Genomic DNA, 22687 nt, shown 5'->3' with positions numbered 1-22687 from the left:
GAATAAAAAAGGCAAAGAAAAGAAGTGTGTTTATAGTGTGCTATCATTTATCTAAGTAAGTGTAATGAAAATATAGATGCGTATTTGCTTATATTAAAGCCAAAACAACAATGGCAGAACCTGCCATACTGTAAAACACACACACACACAATTACTTTTTAAACGTTACCTATGGGAGAAGGGAAGGAATAGAGAGTAGGAGTGAGGAAGGTGTAGAGAGGATAGGAATAGAATCTTGACTTCCTAGAATTTTATGTGAGACTTTGGAATCATTTAAATATTTTATATAATTTTTAAAAAACAAGGTTAAATCTTAAAACAGTGATTTCTAAGAAGCAAAAGCAAATGAAACAAATGAGAACAACGGTATTTCAGGTTGATGGCAAAACACACTGAGGTGAATTACTCCAAGTCATTATAAACACAGTTATTTGATTGTTCTCTGGTGGGATATACCCAAAGGCCCAAGGGAACAGCATCAGCTCTTAAACTGTTTTTAGTAATTGTATCGTTAATGATAGTGTTGATATTATTATAAAGAGACTTTTGTGTATGCTTTGTGTGATATAGCAAAGAAGTAATTATATTGATATCCTAAGAACCAGAATTTTTGGCATAGGGGAAAGGAAATACAGATATAAGATTATAAGTTTAAGTAACAATCCTATATCCTGTTTTGAATTGAAAGTATCATTCAGAACTCATAATATTTTTTTATTTTAAAAACAAAAATATACTATCTACAGGCAGTAAACTCAACTAGAGCCCAGATATTGTTTTCTGAACATTTTTCTCTATTAAAAGGAACCAGGTCTCTTTGGAAAAATGTCTGAATCTAGATTCAGCAGCTGAGAAAGTACAACTTGAGTCTGGATATCATTTAGCACCAGCAGGTAAAGATGAAATCAAAGGATGATGGAACATGTCAGAAGGACACAGGAACCTCCTTGCAGGAGCTCCTACTAGGAACATTAAAGCCTGAAAATAATGATAGTAATGTGTTATAGTCTATTGAATGAAGTAAAATCCATAAGTCCATAGTGATATACCTATGTACATACATATACCTACCTACATACCTACATAAGTGGAGGTGAGGGAGAAGCTCTTTCTCATAGTAGAGTACCAACAAATACATTCAGACCGAATGGTGAAATTAGAAAATCACAAATTGGCAACGTTCATAGTAATTGATGAAGACAAAGGTCAGCAAAGAATGTTAAAATTAGCTGATGAAATTTTGATGAATTACAGGATATCTACATAGTCTCACAGTTACTACTCTAGAAGATACTTAATAATTGACAAGAGAAAAGTAGCAACTTTACAATGGAGAAACATGGAAGACACCCCCTTCACCAAGCGATCAGGGTTGTCGTCATTAGTCCTGGGACAAATCAGCATCATGTGCCTTTTGATATGAAAGGAATACATCACTTCTGTATTATTCTTGCCAAAAATGTATAACTTGAATATAATTACGTGGAAAAATTTGAAAAACAAATTGAAGGACCGACTAAAAAATAACTGGTCCTTGTTTTTAAAAACCATGAAGGTCATAAATGTCAGAGAAAGACTGAAAACTGTTCCACATGAAAGGAGATAAACACATGACAATTGAATGCCATACATGATCCAGGATTTCTTTTGTGGTGTGCAACGTTACTTGAATAATTGGGGAAATTTAAACAACGTTAGTCTGTTAGTATTATATCACTATTAATTACTGGTTTTGGTAATTATACTGTGGCCATATAGGAAAATGCCCTTCTTTGTAGCAAGTACACCCTGAAGTATTTATGGGTAAAAGAGTATTCATATCTACAAATTACCTTCAGATGGTTCTGGGGAAATTATGAGTGTGTGTGTGTATAAATATGTATGATAAAGCAAAATGTCAACTAACAACGTTGACCTTATCCCATTAACAGTATTTTGGCAGTCTGGGTGAAGGGTATATAGGAATTCTTTTTTTTTTCCTCAACTTTTCTGTAAGCCTGAATTATTTCAGTTTAAAACATAGGTATTTCTTAGACCTGTCCACTATTACCAACCCCAAAACAGTGAGTACCCCGAGTGTTCAGATTCTAGTCTTAAAATATATTTCCAACTAAAAAGAATCATAATCCCTTGAAATAATGGTTGCTTCCAGGTCAGGAGCAGACAGTGTACAAAATGAGCCTAAAATATCTTCTCATGCCAGAGGTAAGAGCCACGGGAGACCACTAGGATTGTGTCAGGAGAGCTCGGGAGCCGGCTCAAGGAGTTCTGCTGGAGAGAGTTAAGAAAATTTGAACATGAATAAGAACAATAACTGCAATGCAGTGAATTTTACCTAATATGTTAAAATCCATATGTTCATCCAAAGAATTATTAATCTTTAGCAGGTGCTAGGGGACCAAAGTTACCATTTTAAAAAACTGGTAAAAGTAAAGGGAAAGAATGAAACTTTTAATCTTTCTTTCCCATATAAATCATACTTCAGAGTAACCAAATATTTGATGACAGGAAGTTTCTCTTTCCAGAAGTATTCCAGCAAATAAGTGAATATGGAATTATAAAATTAGACAATTACCATTTATCAATTCCTAGTGAATTAATGGATCTAAGCAGTAATATCAATGCTGCCAAAATCACTAAAGAAGAGTCAAGGGGATGGTCTGTGCCTCCAGATGAAACTCACCATTCTCTCTGAAGCAGTATTGGCAAAAAACAAAAACTACAACAAAAAAACTTTATCCTGGGGCTTCCCTGGTGGCACAGTGGTTGAGAGTCCGCCTGCCGATGCAGGGGACACGGGTTCGTGCCCCGGTCCGGGAAGATCCCACATGCTGCGGAGCGGCTGGGCCCGTGAGCCGTGGCCACTGAGCCTGCGCGTCTGGAGCCTGTGCTCCGCAACGGGAGAGGCCACAGCAGTGAGAGGCCCGCGTACCGCAAAACAAACAAACAAACAAAACTTTATCCTAACTAACTACTAATTTACAGAAAGTACAAAGAGCAGAGGAACATTTTTAGCCACATCACAGGGATGCAAAGGGAAAAACCAGACTCTGGAAAACTCACAGGACAAACAACTCGAGTTTTCTGAACAACAGCAACAGCAAAATTACAAGACAGGAAATGAGACAGAGCAAGAGAATACATAGCTTAAAAGAGGCATAAGAGACTGTTGATCAGTCACAACCTACCAAGTCTTGCTTAGAGTCTGATGTGTGCGGAGATAATTCCCTGATATAATCAGGTAAATTTGATAACTAGTTAGATATTTGATATCAGAAATATTCTTACTTTATATTTAGGTATGGTAATGGTACTGTATGTGTTTACAAAAAGAGCACTCTTACCTTTCAGAGATTACAAACTGGATTATTTACAAATGATACGATATATAGTGAATGGGATTTACTTCAGAATGATCTGAGCAGAGAGAGGGGTGATGTGGGTGGAGATAAGGGTGAAGTGAGTTTATCCATGAGTCGTTAATTGAGGAAAATGTGTGTGGGTACAGAGGGGCTTGCTTTACTCTTCCTTATACTTTTGTATTAGTGTGAAAATTTCCATAATAAAGAGTAAACATTTTAGATCATGGGTAGGAGGGTGCATAAGATAGTGAAGGAAAGGAGGAGAGATAGTATTGAACACCTATTAGGGTTAGCAGATATGCTAGGTGTTTTTAAATTTTTATTTATTTATTTTTTTGCGGTACGCGGGCCTCTCACTGTTGGGGCCCCTCCCGCGGCGGAGCACAGGCTCCGGACTCGCAGGCTCAACGGCCATGGCTCACGGGCCCAGCTGCCACGCGGCATGCGGGATCTTCCCGGACCGGGGCATGAAACCGTGTCCCCTGCATCGGCAGGCAGAATCCTAACCACTGCGCCACCAGGGAAGCCCTATGCTAGGTGTTTTTGATATGTTATTGAATTTAGTTCTTGTACCAGTCCAATGAAGTGGTTATGCTTTTCCTGTTTTACAAATAAGAAAACTGAAGCTAGAATGATTAAGTGATTTGCTGAAAGTCTCAGAATTAGTGGAGATGGAATAAATAAATACTCCCCTGCTAGCTTCTGATTCTTTATCTGCCTGATTCCAAATCCATGCTTTTCCCTAGCACTAGGTACTGTGTACTCCACCATAAAAGGGGAAAATCTGAAAATGAGTTGTTAAAATATATTAACAACTTTATTGAGATAAAATTCACATAATAAAATCTACCCTTTTATACAGTTTAGTGGGTTTTAGTATATTCAGAGAGTTGTGTAACCACTACTTCAACCTAAATTTAGAACATTCTCATCATCCCCAAAAGAAACCTCATGTCTACCCCCAATTCCTCCTAACCCCTTAGCCTAAGACAACCACTAATTTACTTTCTGTCTCTTTAGATTTGCCTATACTGGAAATTTCATATAAATGCAGTCATAAAAATATGTGGTCTTTTGTGACTGTCTTCTTTCACTTAGCATAATGTTTTCAAGGTTCATTAATGTTGTAGCATATATCAGTACGTCATTTCCTTTTATTGCTGAATAATATTCTGTTGTATGGATATACCACACTTTGTTTATTCATTCATCAATTTGTGGACATTGGAGTTGTTTCCACTTTTCAGCTATTAAGAATAATGTTTCTCTGAACATTCATGTATAAGTTTTTGTGTGAACATGTTTTTTAAATTTCTCTTGGGCATATACGTAGGGAATGAAAATGCTAGAACATATGCTAACTCTATATTTAACTTTTTGAGGAACTGTCAAACTATTTTGCACGGTGACAGCACCATTATACATTCCAGCAAGTATGAGGGTTCAAATATGTCCATATCCTTGTTAACACTTGTTGTTGTCTGTCTTAAATTATAGCCATCCTCCTGGGTGTAAAGTAGTATTTTACTGCGGTTTTGGTTTACATTGCCCTAATGACTAGTAATGTTGGTAATACATATTGAAACATTGAATCATACATTATCTTAATTTTGTCATTCTTTTATTCACTCTACAAATGTTTATAAAGTACTTTCTATATGTCAGACCTTGGAAAAGAAATGACAGTTCAACTTTTGTAAGTGTAGGCAACAGTGCTAGTAGCTGGTGGGTTTGGTGGTGAGAAAAGGAACAAATTCTCGGCCAATTGCTTTCATTTCTCACTGAGATAAGCACCATGATCAGCTGAGACTCAGGAGGAGACAGGAGCTGTTGTAACTAACTAAGGAGGGAAAATATATCTGAACTAAAAGAGAAAAACACAACTAATTGAACTTCAGTTAATCTAGCAATATGGCATGTGCATTTTTAACTTTTACTAGATACCGCAGAATTTCTCTCAAAGGAAGTTGTGTTAATTTATACTCCCAGCAGCAGTTTATAATAATATATGTCACTCCTGGTCCTTGCTAACACTCACTGTCATCAGGTATTTTAATCAAAACTGGTTTCTCGGGCTTCCCTGGTGGCGCAGTGGTTGAGAGTCCGCCTGCCGATGCAGGGGACGCAGGTTCGTGCCCCGGTCCGGGAAGATCCCACATGCCGCGGAGTGGCTAGGCCCATGAGCCATGGCCGCTGAGCCTGCACGTCCGGAGCCTGTGCTCCGCAACGGGAGAGGCCACAACAGTGAGAGGCCCGCGTACCGAAAAAAAAAAAAAAAGGTTTCTCATGGATTCAATTAACAATTGTATAATTTTTTAATAGGATTGAATGCCCACTTGTCTCTTTTGCTCATGTTTATTGCCCAGTTCTTTTTCTTTTCTTTAGATTTGTGTGAGTTTATTATACATTCTGGATGTCAGCTCTTGTTGTGCGTCTCAAATCTATTCTTAAATATTGAGGCTTGTCATCACTTTTTAAATAGTGCCTTCTATTAACAGAACATTTTAACATTAACTTGTAATGTTTTAAGAAATTCTTTTCTACTTGATATCCTGAAAACGTTACTGTTTATTTTCTATGAAAAATTCTGTTTTTTATCTTTAATCTACTTGAAATTATTTTTTTAATATGGCAAAAAGTTGGAACATATGCATTTCCTATAACTATTTATTGAAAAGTTCATCATTTGTCCATAAATGTGCATGCTTCTGTCACTTATCTTGTTTCTAGGCCTTCTGTTTTCTTCTTTTGGTCCGTTTGCTTGTTTCTGTTACTCCATTGGGTTTGGAATTGCTTTGTATTTTAGATTTATAGGAGAGAATTGACATCTTTACATTTCTGAGTCATTCTATCAATGAACGAAGAATGTTTCCATTTAATTAAATATTATAGTGTTTTATGATAACATCATATAGTTACATTCAAAAAGAGCATGCAGATTTTTATTAAATTGATTCCTAGGTACATTTTCTTTTGGGCTATTATTGTCAATGGTATCTGTTTTATAAGTTACATTTTAAAACTTATTGGCATATAGGAATGAATGTTATTTTTCTAATTTTATCTTAAATTCAGTAAGCTTGCTGAACTCATATTAATTTTTAACTTGTTTCTGAGTTCTCTTGGTTTGTCTATATAAAAAATATATGTGAATGATGATAGTTTTGTTTCATCTTTTCCGTTAAGTGATGAGACTGATGTGGGATAACCACATTAAATATTCCTGTTAGAGAAGGGAAATAATGAGAGGTTTATAGAAATTACTGGTTCATAGCAGTTCTTAAATCTTGCTGGGCAAATGTCATCAGGTCTTCCTGTCCAAGGGGTTGGGAGGTGTTCCTTAATTAAGCCCCAGTTCTGTTCCCTGGGAGTCCCCATCTATTGTTTTCCACAGCTTCTGGTTTCTTTCTTTTTTGTTAACCTTTTGGCCACTTCTGAAGAAGGCATTGGAAAAGATGCCTCTGGGCAACTTCCTCAGTTTTCTTCCTTTGTGTAGAAAAATGGGTCCCCGAGAGCTGTTCACTTCTTGAATAGCCTCAGTCCCTTTTACTTCAGGCTGTTGCCTTTGCCAATTCAACTATCCCAAATGATGTTTGGGTTTCCTGTGTATATGATTCCTGTCTTCTTCTGGTGCCAAAAACCACATCCACAGTTCTTTTCAAGACATGCCTCTCTCTCTAGATTTAACTGCTGGTCTTTTAGATGTTGCAAAACAACATTCTTAATAGACACCATCTTAGTTTTTTTCAGAGGTCTTAATGAAGGGTCTTATGGCAGCATCCTTGATTTTTTCTTTACCCTGCTGTACAGCACAGGGAACTATACTCAATATCTTGCAATAACCTATAATGGAAGAGAATGTAAAAAAAGAATATACATATATATATATATATATATCTGAATCAGTTTGCTGTACCCCTGAAACTAACACAACATTGTAAATCAACTATATATCAATAAAAGTTTTAAAAAAAATTTTTAAAAAGAGAGTTAAAAAAATTGTTAATCAGTGTTGTCCATCAATTTTTATATGATTTTTAGACATAAAGATACTTCATAATTCACCGTTTTTTATTCTTTGAATTATGTTTAATTCAATCAGGACAGATTTTTGTGCTTACTTTATTAAATCATTGTGCTAGTTATTATGGAGGAGAAAGGAATTTAAGACATGATTCCAGCCTTCCATGAACAGCTCGTTTTATTAAGACGAGAAAACATTCGAATAACGTGGAGTATAATCAAATGTTGTGCTGACAACCAGTGGTCAGAGCTGTTGAACTCACTGTGAGTTAGCCAGAGGGAGTAGGCTGCTTGGAGAGAGTAGGCTTCCTCTAAGGTAACTACTTCTTGGATAGGATAGCTTCCTATTAATAGGAAATATTAAGCAAATCTGTGACCTTTGGAGAATGTTTGACTACTAATGCTTTTCTTATGATTTAAGCATACTTGTTTAAGAATCTGAACATTTAGGGACCTCTAGCCTTAGGAGGGCAAAGGAATATGTATTTATACATTTCTAAGGAATCATTAGCATTTACATTGTTTAGCACTAAAATTTTAAATGTTTTATTTATCCACGTACTTCAGATATTTTCCAGAACTTGTATTCAGTGTGAAGTTTTAAAATTTCTTTTGCCATGTACTGATATTTGTGGAACCGCTTTCTCCACTGAAATCCTTTCATAATGATTTATGGAGAGATTTTTACTTAGCTTAATCAAATATAAGTAATAGAACCAAAGAAAAATCTGCTGTTTTGCTCTGTTACAAGTAAATGGACTATATTCCAGAATTTTTAGAGATATAACATTCTCATAAAGCAGTAAATATAAGAATAGCTTTGTGCATTCTGAAAAATAAAAATAGTAGAGTCCCACTTTTCACCTGTAAAATATTCAGTCCCTAACTCCTCTGACCCTATTTGCAGCTCTTTGTATTGCTTTGCTCATCAGCTATTTCTCACTAAATTTCTGCTGCCAGCTGGAGTTAAACAGGCTGCATATCAAACTATTTATCCTTCTCTCTGTGCTCTACTTTCCAATAGCAGTGGCATCTATCATTTAATTTCCCAGTAATCAACCAAAAAGTTATTTCTCATTCTCTGCAGTTCTCAACTTTAAGATCATTCTCAACTCTATGATCATTCTCAACTCTAAATCCTGTTTCATTTTTTTCATTTATAATGCCTAAACTCACCCATTTCTGTTGTGGTCAGTGGTCAGTTTCTTTGTCCCAATTCTTATTAAGCCCAGTTCTGTCCCATTATGTAGAGATTGATAATGCTAAATTAATTATCCAATCTTTTTAATATACTCTCTGTAAAATAAAACTTTATAGAATGAAAACCTGTATTATCAATTCCCTGTTCTGTTACTCTGCCCATATTGACAACCAAGCATCTGTTCTCACCTAACTCACCCATTCCTGCTGTTCTGTACCATTTTTTCCCAGTTACGTCATATATTTAGAAGTAGTTTAAATACAGCCCACATCCTTAAGTAATTGTGTCTAGCATATGTACAGAATTCTGTGGTTTAACTATGCTTCTTACTATTTCATTTGATACAGTAGGTTTTATAATTTCTATCATGACCATTTTATAGTTGGAGAAAACAAAATTCAGAGAATAAGTAACATTTCAAAGTCACACAGGCCAAAACTGATTCTGAAGCTGTAAATATGTTTATAGATTTTTTTCTCTAGAACAGGTCTTTTCCTTAATCTGCTCTTAAATGCAAATATACGTTTAAAATTTAACAGTATTGCTGTTAATTTTAATTCCTGTGCTTCAAATGATATTAAATTGTGGCAGATGAATATGCCTTTCCAGTAATTGCAAAACATTAATTTGATTGCATGATTTCACAGCTGCAAGCTTTGGGAATATAAATACAGAAGGATTTCATATTAGTTGCTACATTATACAAACACGAAAATTTATCTACTACATTTTCCTGTAGGCTGGGGAATCAATATTGAGATATCCAGCTACTTTCTATCACTTATAATCACTTGGATAAATGTTCATCAGATATGTCTTAGTCATATTTCACATGTTGCTTTTGGTGTGTATTTGTATATTAATTAATGCTACATTGTATATATTATAATATAGTATTTGTATAATATTGACTTTTTATTTTTTTGCGGTACGCGGGCCTCTCACTGTTGTGGCCTCTCCCGTTGCGGAGCACAGGCTCTGGACGTGCAGGCTCAGTGGCCATGGCTCACAGGCCCAGCCGCTCCGTGGCATGTGGGATCTTCCCGGACCGGGGCACGAACCTGTGTCCCCTGCATCGGCAGGCGGACTTTCAACCACTGTGCCACCAGGGAAGCCCCGTATTTGTATAATATTGAGGAGAATTGTACAGATTCAGAAAATCAGATCTAAATTTTTAAGGAATTGTTCAAGACTCTTGTAATATTACAAATTAAAAGCCTGTGTTTCTCAGATCAAGATATTTTAAAAATACGTTTTTTCTCATTTTAAGACAAGTACATATTTCTCATAGAATATTGAAAAGACATGGAAATGCCAAAAGAAGAATTAAAATTACCTGTAGTCCCTCCATTCAGATAAAACCATTACATTTTGGTGTTACCGTTGTTTTCCCAATAAATCAAGCAGTATCTGGCATATAGTAGGTCATAATAAGTATAAAAGAATGAATAAATGAATGGATTAGTCTATGAATGCTGGATTGATAGATTGTAGTATAAACCCTGACAGTTTTTGTTTGTTTGTTATTTTTATAATGCAAGTGCCTGACTTAAGCTTTGATTGCTGAGGCATCCACTTCAAAGATGACTATCTCGGATAAACTACTGCAGAGATCCAGGTCACTTCCCCATACTGCGTGCGGCACCTTTGTTTTAGAGTTCTTAATTGATTATTTTATTTTATTTTTCACGGGCCTCTCACTGCTGTGGCCTCTCCCGTTGTGGAGCAGGACGCGCAGGCTCAGCGGCCATGGCTCACGGGCCCAGCCGCTCCATGGCATGCGGGATCTTCCCAGACCAGGACATGAACCCGTGTCCCCTGCGTCGGCAGGCGGACTCTCAACCACTGCGCCACCAGGGAAGCCCATATGAATTTTTTAAACAAAAATTAGATCATACAATACGTATTGCTTTTTAATCTGCTTTTTTCCCATGTACCAAGATACCCGTAGCAGTTGCACGTGTTCAGTATTCGTTTTAAATTATTAAATGATTTAAATATTTAAAATACCGTTTTAAGAGCCACATCACATCCAAGTCTATGAAAAGAGTTTAGCATTGTTTTGAATTGTCATAGCATGCCCATCATCGATAGTGCTCTGCTTCCAACCTCTACTGGATTTCTAGAAGTCCAGAGTGCTTTGCAATTGGAGGCAATGCATCCTTCCAGCCCTGTCTCTTCTTGACTTTGTTCCCTGACTCCACCTCAGTTTCCTCCATATTTGAGAGCTTATGTATCATTTTCTAGCAGCACCAAGCTCTTCCGCTGTGTGGGCCTTCGCACACGCTCCTCCCTCTGGCACAAATGCTAATCCTGCCCCGCCATCCTGAGAACAAACATGCAGCTGTCCAAACCAGAGATTTCACTTCTGGATCCTTTCTCACGGTGGCCTTCACGAGTCAGCACAAATCATAGAGAGTAAGCCATCTAGTAGAGACGGAGAGAACTGAAATTTTAAGTCAATTCAGAAAGAAAAAAAGGAACATTTTGATTTGAGGGAGCAGTTTAAAATCTGCACAAGATTATTTCCCTGTTGTCCTATTAATGGGAATATGTAATCTAAGGCACAGAAATTCTTCTTTTCTCCTCAGGAAACAGTGGCGTTTAATTCTTCTCTTCTGAGACCCCGTGTAATTGGAGAGTGGATTGGTCGAGAAGAGAATGACGCTGATCCACTGGCTGCTGAAATGCTACAGCCCCCAATTCCAAGAAGTAAAAATGAACAATGGGAAAATGAAGATAATAGCTCTAGCCCTGCAGGAAGGTGAGATGAGATGTCGTCTAAGATTCTGAATATTTTAATCATTTAAGGCAAAGGGGAAATCAAGTGCACGATTTTGATGAAATCACTTGGCAATTTTATATAGAAAATTATGTTACATATAAGATAAGAATTAATTTATCTGTTTTAAAATTAGAGTTTTATTAGATTTGCTTTTATTATGGATTTGGTTTTGATTTTTTTTTTCTTTACATCTAAGAAGAGTATCATCTCTTTGTTACTAAAACCAAACAGAAAAATAATTTCAGGACATAAACTGTCAGTTGAGACCTACTATAATATTGGATGGGACCTACTATATTATTGGGCTGACTGTTAAGATTGGAGAGGGAGGAATTCTGATGTACCATAAAGATCTAGTTGTTCAACAAGAAGAAAACTATTAAATGTATGATAGACTACACAAGGTGGAGTTAGATGGAATATAGAGAGAAACCTTTAGTTTAGAGTTGATAACTATGATTGAATGTAATTATTACATTCTCTATGTTTAATTTTTGAAATTATTCTTGAAACTATTGTGAGTTGTGAATTTGAAAGTCCCTAATTCATTTTACTCAGCCCTATGATGCTCAAAATGGTGTCAGAAGATTTGCCTCAAGTTTCCGTATGCTGGTAGAAGTGGGGTAATTTTGAAAAGTCTAGATCATATTTTTTAGAAAAAGTATCAGTATATTCAGTGTAGCCATTTCTTGTAATACTAACTGAAGTGAGTTAAATTCGAAACAAAAATGAAAACTTCTACAAGGAAGTTGGAGTGAAAAAGCATTATCGAGGCACGGCTCACACGATATTGAGAAAAAATACTCATGAATTAAAATGTGACAGGAGCTTAAACTTTCTGTGAGTGTTACTAGCTGACCACCACAGAAGAGTTTTTCCCATATACAGCATAGCCACAGTAACTTTGTATTTCCTACATTAAATTTAGCAGCAACCAATAATTATTCTTTCTCAAGAAGAAAATTGTATTTTCTACAACGTAATATGGCTTTCAGGGTTTTTTTTACTTTGACTTATCACTTGGCTGGAGGGAAGGAAATTCAGAATACTCGTTAATGCGCTTCAGGCATATAGAAAATTGCTTCTATTTCCATGAGAAATAACCTTTAAATTATTTAAATAGTTGAAGTGTACTATATAAGGAGAAGAAAAGCATTTCTAAAAATCCATTTACCTTCTTTTGTGAAATGTCAGATCAATTTCACCTGTCAATGAGGGTAATTTTATTTCTAACACTAGACTAATGAAACCCACTAGACCTTTATCTTTATTCATTGCTAGATCTTTAGTTCTTAAATATAAAATAGAGAAATGTTGACTTTCATTTTGCTTTCATTTAGTCATAATAATAAATAGGAGCTGTTTATTGCAAACGTTAGTGCTTCTGTTTCCTTCCTAGCTTCAGTGAGCTCTTATTCCCTCTTGAATATCCAATAAAGGAGAATCTTTCCTGCAATCCTGGTCAGATCCGTTACCCAGAAAACTTAATCCATGAAGATCTCACTCAAATATCTGTTTTGAAAAGGTGTTTTCAGTTTTATTTTTCTCTATCTTTAAATTATGAGTTGATATATTACCTATGAAATGAAGAAAGTGGTGAAATCCTGCCCAGATGCCCCATTAGAGGAAAAAAAAAAAAGAATGCATGCTTTCTGAACTAAATGTAAAGAGTAGCAGTTAAGTACAGGTTAGGAACTATATCCCATCCTCTAATATAAAACCAGGATTTCTGAATTTATACCAGGAACTCACATAGCATTAGATTTGATTTGAATGAATAAAAACAGATTGGGGAACAATTTTTTAATGACTGTAGTGTCTATAGCTAGAGTTTTAACTTTTGCCCTTAAATAGTAATGATCTTGTCATTTATAATTTAACAGTCTTAAACATTAACAGACTAAATGATATTCTAGACTCTTGAAAGAGAAGACTTAATTTTCAAGGATGACTTCTTCCGTTTTTCTCTCCCCTACTGGGTCTGGCACATTGCCATTGTCAGTAGGCATCTGTTCTGTGAGTGAAGGAGGCACATAGAAGGCCGTGAGTAGACGTCTGATTAATAAAACTTATTTATAAGAAGGGTTGTTTATAGTCTATCTTAACTTTTTATCCCTTTTCCTATTATGGATTTCCCTCTCGTTAACTGCTCAAGTCTTATTTGAATGGCTGTTATTACAACACTCCATCTTTAGTACATAACCAACTTTCCCGTTCATTCAGAACAATACATACATGATTGGCTGGACTTCCACCATTAGATTAGAGAAGATTAAATAAACGGTGTAGTAAACTTTGAGATTCTTATGGGTAGACTTTGAGCCACGATTTTTTCCAGGAACTTTTTTTTTTTTTAATGATATACCTTACCTGAACTTTTTCCTTAGGTCCTACAAATACAACATCGTGTGAAGAGGGTCAGCAACTTTAGTATACATAGCTGTCACCTGAAAGGTTAAGTGCTGGTTAAGACGAAGGCAATTATGAGGGCAATATGGAGAAACTAATAAAATAAGACAAGAGCTACTAACATGGAGTTCATGACCCCTACATGATCTCTGGAAGGACTCAAGAGATCTATGAGTCTCTTGAAATTATGTGCAAAATGCCCCGTGTGTGCAAATGGACATTTTCCTGCCACATCTTTCTTAGATTCTCCAAGAGCTTCTAGATTAAGAGAGTTTAAGAAAGAAATTAAAGCATCTGAGCAAGAAAAGGAAGAAGGATTCATAAGGGAGAGGTGAATGCGTTAGGGAATGATTGCTGGCTTCCTGTGACCATCACGCACTACCAGTTGGCATCGGTTGCCATGGTTTGTCCATCCATCTAGTGGGAAAGCATATATATTTCTTGTACATTTATAGTTACTGAAATAATCACCCATTGATAATATAAATGTAAATAAAAATTGAGTTAATAAACCTATATACTTCTATTTGGAGCCATCTTAATTCGACTTTGCAATAGCTGATAATAGATTTCCTAAAATTACTTGCTAAATTATAATGTGAATTTTTAAATAGGCTTACCAAGCCTTGAAAGCCTAACGAAGCTCCTCTAAGCTGAACCACTTTATTAAAATAAGAAAAATATCAATAAATATTATAGATCTTGTGAATTGGCTTTGTTCATTAAGTGAGCATTGTTATTAGATGGTAAATATGCCATGAAATGAATAGAAAATCTTACAACTTAGAAATATATATTAAATATTAGAAGCTAAATTCACTTCCCATTAAGAAGTGTTCCTTTTCATTAAAGCTCATAATTGCTTCTGATATATCTGTTAACAAACCCTAGAAATGTTCCCCTCCTCTTAGAGCTCCTCTCTTGGCAGCAAGAGACAAACAATAAACAGGCAAATATACGAATTTATGACATAAATTCAAGTAGTGATAAGTGGTATGATGGGAAATAAACCAGAACAAGAAGGAAGAAAATGGATGGAGGGCACTCTTTAATGTAAGTGGTCAAGAATAAAGAAGTCACCTTAATACTGTCTAAGTTTGGCTATTGTGGACATGTTAGAAAATATGCAACACACGTGGCAGAGACTAAAACAGGCTTGGTAATTTAGGAATATTCTCACATGCAAATTTTAAGCACAAAGAATATTGATTAATCAAAAATGATTTTGCTAAAGTAATCAAAGAACAGAAACCTTAAGAATATCTAAAACATACAGAAATTGTATCTTACGACTCACAAATTTATCTTTAAAACCAAAAGAAGTATTGATATGTAGCTAACCCATGTGTTTCAGAATATTGATGAGGTCATTTTAATATATTCAAAATTTGTTCTCATTTATTTAGGAATTCATTTATTTAGGAAATACATATAGTAATTCAAATAATTATTTTATGAAACACATTGCTAGTCATCTTTGGACTCATAGACTCATAGATGGACTCTTATTATTAGACAGGCAACATTTTGGATTCAGTCAGTGTCTAGTTCTTATAGCCCAGCACTATCGTCATGGCCAAACCATGTATTTTATTTTATTTTATTTATTTATTTTTTTTTTTATTCTTTTGCGGTACGCGGGCCTCTCACTGCTGTGGCCTCCCCCGTTGCGGAGCACAGGCTCTGGACGCGCAGGCTCAGCGGCCATGGCTCACGGGCCCAGCCGCTCCGCAGCACGTGGGATCCCCACAGACCGGGGCACGAACCTGTGTCCCCTGCATTGGCAGGCGGACTCCCAGCCACTGCGCCACCAGGGAAGCCCTCCAAACCATGTATTTTAATGAAAACACTTGCTTCGACCTTCATGAAATGGTCTTGGTCATTGTCAGCTGGTGACTAGGAGTTACAAATTTATTATCTACCATTTGTTCCTCATTATTCACATTCCAATCTGTTTTTCCTTCTTTTATTTCACTACCAACCTTTCCATTTCCCTGGATTTTCACATCTGTCAAGTTGGAAGACTCAGATTACATCTACTTAAATTAATTCTTATTTTATTTAGTGTGTTAGAAAAAATGAGGTTCAAAAAGAAGGAGTGAATTTGTTAAATACTTATTGAGCATTAACACAAGGTGACGTGCTGGGTACTGGGTGAGACCAATATGAAAACAAAAATCCTAGATTCAAAGTACTTGCTTTAAAGCGAGGAGAATGACAAGGACATGTGTCTTATTTCTGCAGCTCAGTGCCCACAATGCCTGGTATGTAGCAAACACTTAATAAATGTCTGCTAAATAAATTATAAAACATCACATTTAGACGTGAAGAAAAAAAGACAGAGCTCTTTTGCATAAATCAAAATGAAGCTATTAAGTGTGAAACTTTTTGTTATCTCTTCAACAGCCTGGGCCTTAATAAAAGAGAACCCTTTAATTTCTGATTAGAGTCAAGAGAAAGGGCACAGATTTCTCTATTAGGCTGCAATGGTGAACTAAACAAGCTTAGGAGATAGTTCAAGAGGGGAATCATCCAGTTTTCCACCAAAGAGAGCACATGTGGCCAGATAAAATTAATCCTTACCAACCTGTGTTCAGAGTCAGAGTGTGAAACAAAATGGAGCAAGGTCAGGCCCCCTGGAAGAGTGCGGCCAGGAGGAAGAGAGCAGATGGTAGGAGGCAGGCCATCCAGTGGGAAGAAGTGGAGGGCGTGGCCACTTTAAACTGTCCTTTTCCAGCTGATCCTGGTTTAGAACTTAACCTTTTAGACCAAAGCAAAATGGAGTCCTACAGTGTATTGACACCACATTGAAATGTAGCTGCTATTCTTTTTCATAAAGACACTTTTTTTTTTTTAAGAATTGGCTTTTTATTCTTTTTTATTTTATTTATTTATTTTTGGCTGTGTTGGGTCTTCGTTGCTGTGAGCGGGGGCTACTCTTCGTTGCAGTGTGCATGCTACTCATTGTGGTGGCTTCTCTTGTGGGTGCGCAGGCTTCTCATTGCAGTGGCTTCTCTTGTTGCGGAGCACAGGCTCTAGGGGCGCGGGCTTCAGTAGTTGTGGCACAGGGGCTCAGTAGTTGTGGCTCGTGGGCTCTAGGGCACAGGCTCAGTAGTTGTCGCACATGGGCCTAGTTGCTCTGTGACATGTGGGATCCTCCTGGACCAGGGGTGGAACCCATGTCCCCTGCACCTGCAGGTGGATTCTTAACCAGTGCATCACCAGGGAAGTCCCAAGATATTTTTTTATTTCCTTTCTCTGTTTGTTGGGATGTGGGATGTTATGGCTCAAGAAAAGACATGTAAATATCTAGGATGCTGCCCATTGTGTTCTTTGAACATATAGTGATATTAATTACCAATTAGTAGACTGCTGTATGTGTTCTACATATCTTAACCCATTTCATCCTCTTGAGAACATTACTATTACCCCTATTTTAGGAATAAGGAAACTATGTCCCAGCATGGTTACATCACTATCCCAAGATTGGATAGTTATTAAGTGACTGAGCCAGGCTATCTTGCTCCAAATTCCGTATGCTTAAATGCTTTGCTATACAGCCTTTCTTCAGGAAGGTATTCTAAGAATCCTGTTATTAAGATTCACGTCCAAAGTCTAAATAAGGGGACCCAGAAATCTGAGTGCTCTGAGAAAGACTCCAAACCCCACCTCTTCCCACTTACTCACCACTTGTGTGCATTAAGACCCCTACTTCCCAGTAGCAGGACCCTCTTTTCTCTCTAATGATGCAGTTTTCACTTGTGCAATCCACAGGAGAAGAGGGAGGTGTGAACCTTGCATCTCATTCCTGCTTACAGACCTCGCTGTCTCTCTTCCCCCTGAAATTATCACCAGTTCTAAGTCTCATGTTTTCACACTGTGGTAATCTTCCACCTCTTCTTGTGTCAATAATTTACCAAATCCTATGTCATCTCCTTTTCCATGAATATTCAAGCATCTGTCTATAGCTGTTTAGTGGGAAGGCATATATATTCATGACACATTTAGAGATATTAAAATAATCACACATTGATAATGTAAATGTAAAAAAAAAAAAAACCTAAGCTAAACATGAAACTATCATATAACCTGGCATCTGCACTCTGGGCATTTATCTCAGAGAAATGGAAACTTTCACACAAAACCATGTACATGAATGTTCATAGCAGCTCCATCTTAATAGCCAAGAAGCTTAAAACAGCCAGATGTCCTTCAATGGGTGACTGGTTAGATAAACAGGAGTATATCCATGCCATGGAATACTACACAGCAAAGAATAGGAATGGACTTCTGATATACACAACTACATGAATGAATCTCCAGGGAATTAATTGTACTGCATGAAAAAAGCCAATCCTAAAAGATTACGTACTGTATGATTTCACTTACATAACATTTCTTAAAATCGCAGTATTATAGGAATGGGGAACAGACTGGTGGTTGCCAGGAATGAGGGAAGGGGAAGGAGAGTTATAGAGGGAGGTGGGAATGGTTAGGAAAGGACAACACAAGGAAATCTTGTAGTGTTTGACCTGGTCTGTACCTTGACTGTGGGGGTGGATACATGATACACAAACCCACAAAAATACTAAAATAGTCTAGAACTAAATACATAGAGAGGCACACACAAAAGTGAGTCCCATTAAAATGGGAACATGAATAAGATTGGAGAATTGTATCATTGTTAGTGTCCTGGCCGTGATATTGTGCTATAATTTTATAAGATGTTACCATTGAGGGACGCTGTATCAATGGTGCACAGGATCTCTCTGTATTATTTCTTACAACTTCATGTAAATCTATAATTCTTTAAAAGCAAAACAATTCAAGTAGAAACATAAATAATCTGTTGGAAACCACCTTGAGATTTTTGACAGTCCTTCTCCCCCAACAATCTGTCAGCAAAGGGCATTAGCATCCCTTGATGATCCTTGCCTGAGCAGTTACTGTGTTGGTGGTTAAAATGGTGGTTTTCTGATTCCATCATTCCTTGTGCATTTATTAAATAGCCTTAACTTGGGGGAGAGAACAAGCCTTCTCTCCACCCGTTTCCCTTGGTCTTCTCTGTCGTGCTCCGCCTAGCTTTGAAGTGAACAGTGAGGTGGAGCTGACTGGTCTTTGCCCACTGATGACATACGATGCCATTTTGCCCTTTCCAGCCTTCTCTTAGACAGTGTGGAACCTGGCTCTTCTATTAAGACCGCTTGAAATGTTTTGATCCATGCCCTGAAACTCACCTGGTTGGTTTTTTTTTTTTTTTTTTTTAACCAAGTGCATGTAGCCCCTTGCTCATTTGCCTTCCCTCCTGGACCTTCTCTCTGAGCACCTTTAGAAAGGGTCCTCTCTCCTTCCTGCTTAAGAGAGACCTCCTCCTTTTCATCATGTCTTTTTCCTTCATGAGGTGACATTTGCCGTTTTCTTCCTTTGGGCAGTTATATGGAAAGAAATCAGATTATAGGAAAGAGGAGAACCTTGGGACAATTTTTAAAACTATAAATGGTTGCCACGTGGACATGTAAGTTTTCCCGTCAGACACTGTCTTGGGAAGTTGGGGGAGAGAGCCATGAAAGACTGGCTCCTTTACCCAAAGGAGTCTGGCTTTATCACAGGAAGCTCTTCCAAATTTGCAAAGACTCCTTTAGACTGGAGGGCACTGAGAGTCATTTAAATGCCAATTCTGGTTCCATCCCTCCTTCTACCCTGTCCTACCCCCAGACCTAGGCAACATGAGAGGACTAGTGAGGACATTTATTTTAATGATGGAAATTAAAGTTTGCATTGAAAAAATGTTATTATAGTGTGTTAAAATAGTTATCCCATTACATGTGTTTTGCTTGACATGCATTTGTTTTGTAAATCAGGGAATTTTATATAATGATCTGAACTTCCTACCTCCTCTAAAAAATTAGAAATCCATTCATAGTGGGCTTTAATTCCCACATGGCAACAATTGTTAGGAGCCAAATAGCACCTCCTCCCTTAAATGGGGCAGGGGTTGTCGTATTCTTCATGTATTCCAATCTAGGAAATTGTTAATGAGGTACCGAAGGACGTCTTAGAAAGAAGACAGGCTCCATTTCCATTATCCTTGGGGAAAATTTCACTAATATGTGCATAGATTTGCAAAGCAAAAAACTGAGTGAAAATTTGTTTGTAGATTTTCTTCAGTTACCACAGCTAATGGATGATGTTATCATCACTGAATATTAACATTTAACTGTTTCTTCAGCTTAAAGGTGGAGCCCAAGACTAAAGGATTAAAACAGCAGCAACAGCAGCATAAGAAACTTCTGGCAGCAATGCTCTCTCAAGATTCTTTTGAGTCTGTCCATAGCCCCACCCCATCGGTAACAGAAGAAGATATTGATAATGAAGATGATGCAATGGAATTGCTGGGTAATTTTAAAAATTAATAATTTCTCTTTTTCTTCTCTGGCATTGTAAAAGTGCGTAGTGGTTAAGAGATTCTCAAAGTTTTGCGTAGTTTTGTCTTAGGGGAAAGAAACCATTTAGCACACACTTGCATTAGACTTTCATGGAGTTGCATGCAAGAGTTAAGCTGAAATCACCTGAGCATGTGAAGTATTTATTAGACTGTATTTTGTGCTTTGTATATGCAGCACTTGCCTTCTGACTACTTAATCAAGATTCATTCTCTGTGCACTTGTGATACTAATTCAAGTTTGTCTGCTTTATCCTCCTATTGTGATTGCCTTGATCACATCTTTTGTCTAAAATGTATCCAGAGTACATATTTCAGCCCGCATTCCAAGGTGTCTCCTTGTTGTTTCAAGGATGTTTTAGAAAAAGCAAGTTAAATTTAAAAGGGCAGATAGTAAATTAATGTTTTATGTCTTTCATAAATGACAGGAAAGTTGGCAGAGATTGCAGTGTTTTTACAGGCTCATACTTTCATGAAAGTTTTATACACAGGAAATCTTTTATATCTTTTAATGAAGTAAGTGTATATTTTTGTTTCATCAGAAATCTCTGCATAATAGTTTTTTTAAATTGAACTTGCTTTTGTAAAACCATTTTTTCAAAAGAAGGAAATTAAATTTTATTTCAGAGCGAATTATCCACATATAAAACATTGCGTTTTTAATTCAGTGATATTAGCTATTCCATTCTAAATAATTAGAACAATTTTCAAATACTTTGTAACAATATACTAGAAAGTGAGTAAATAATAAAACCATTTGAATGCTTCAGATAAATTTAACATATAGAAAAAGGAGCTCCAGAAGTATACAGATTTTTTTAAATTATTTTTTTCTAAACTAGCTTCCTTGGTTTTAAGTGTTTATGGTACTAAAATACTATCATTATAATAAATGATATAGGTCTCCATGCATAGGCCTACAAGGTGTTATTAATTAGTGGTGGCAGGTTCACTGATACTTTCTGATGTTATAATAACTACATTCATTCCAGCATTGAGGAGGCTATGTCATGGCATTTTCACTTCATGCTGTCCATCTTTTTTTTAAGAACTGTTAAATCTGGGTGTTTTTTAAGGCATCTCATCTCCCTGCCTCCAAATCGGTAATGTGGCAGATGTGGCAGATGTGGCAGATGTGGTAGATGTGGTGGTGCCGCCTTCATTCAGCTTCCATTCAGCGAGCGTTTACTGAATGCTAGGCCCTAGACTCGGTCCTGGGGACGTAAAAATAAAATAATCATGGTTTCTGTTTGCAGGAACTTCACATTCTAGTGTTCAAGATGAAGATGTAAATATCACTCTAATATTTTTTGCTACAGTTGCTAACGTGATTAAGCGCAGTGTGTACATAGGAATAACATCTAATGCAAAAGTAGCGGCCGGTTATCAGGGAATGTTTCCTAGAGAGTCTGATTCCTCTGGTAAGTCCCAGAGGACAAGTAGATGTAGTTCAGCAGGCAGTGTGGTCATTACCCCTGCAGGTTTGCTGTTGTAAGGATGGACTCTTGCAGTTGTGCTCCATGACTGTGCCTGTACATTGTTCCTCTGCTTCAGTCAGTAACAGTGAAGGGGGCAAGTCTGGAACCGTTAATGGATGTTGCCTATGTAACATCAGTGTTGGTGTGTTGGTACATTGACATTGGGTTTGCAGGTATCCTTCTGTCCCCCTCATTTCCTTTATACAACAGCTCATGGTCAGTTGATACCCACATGAAGGCGGTTATGCTCTATGTTGCAAAGAGAATCTTTTGAAGAAATCCAAGCATTCTCCAAATCACTTTGGGATTCCTGATAGCCTCAGGAATGTCTCGTCAGAGTGGAGGAACTCATATAACCTCAGTAATATCAAGAGATTCTTTAAGGAGACTGAGGTGTCCAGTCAGTGCTGGTATCCCTAGATCTCAGCTCCTCTGTTCTGAGGTTTCTAGTCTCCCGAGATGAAGACCAAAGGATTGGGTTTTGGAGATTACCTAATGTGAGCAATTAACAGCTGGTCCTCACTAATTTTGTTTCATTTGACATTTTAGCCTCTGGTCTGAGCAAATTTAAGAATGAGAGATAGCTGGAGGTTTGGACTTTCGCCATGTCTGTCCACATGTCAGCACAGGCAGCTGGTGGTGTACTAATGCTGGTCTATAGGTTATGAGATTTCCCTGCAATAATATGGAATGTTCCAAGTCCACTGGGCTGTCCCCTAAAATAATGCCATATTTAACCCTCTTGCCTAGTTGTCTCAGTGAACAAAGGTCATATAACAGAAAATTCTATCCACAAATTGTTTTGCCCATAAAGTTCATCAGTTAAAGTAAAATGTTATTTAGATATGAAATATATTTGTCTTTAAGGCCCTAATACTCCTACCCATGAATATTATTCTATTATTTTAGAAATATATGTTTAAAATATAGACTCAGAGTTTTCTTCAGAAGTAGAGTATATAAGTTCATGACTTATAATGTTATGTA

General features: G+C 36.9%; 1 protein-coding gene across 1 annotated transcript in view; it reads left to right on the top strand.

Annotated features, from left to right (window-relative positions):
* CUNH8orf34 (chromosome unknown C8orf34 homolog) overlaps positions 1-22687 on the top strand; it is a 327589-nt gene that overhangs the window by 89834 nt on the left and 215068 nt on the right. The window contains 2 exon segments of the mRNA XM_027127946.1: positions 11178-11350; positions 20010-20176. Coding sequence (XP_026983747.1) covers positions 11178-11350; positions 20010-20176 — 340 coding nt within the window.

The sequence above is a fragment of the Aethalodelphis obliquidens genome, unplaced genomic scaffold (assembly GCF_003676395.1).
Source record: "Aethalodelphis obliquidens isolate GAN/ISIS:26980383/991018 unplaced genomic scaffold, ASM367639v1 scaffold33, whole genome shotgun sequence".
In the NCBI taxonomy this organism is placed as follows: Eukaryota; Metazoa; Chordata; class Mammalia; order Artiodactyla; family Delphinidae; genus Aethalodelphis; species Aethalodelphis obliquidens.
Note: the sequence above shows the minus strand (reverse complement) of the source record. Positions and strands in the feature narration are given on the sequence as shown.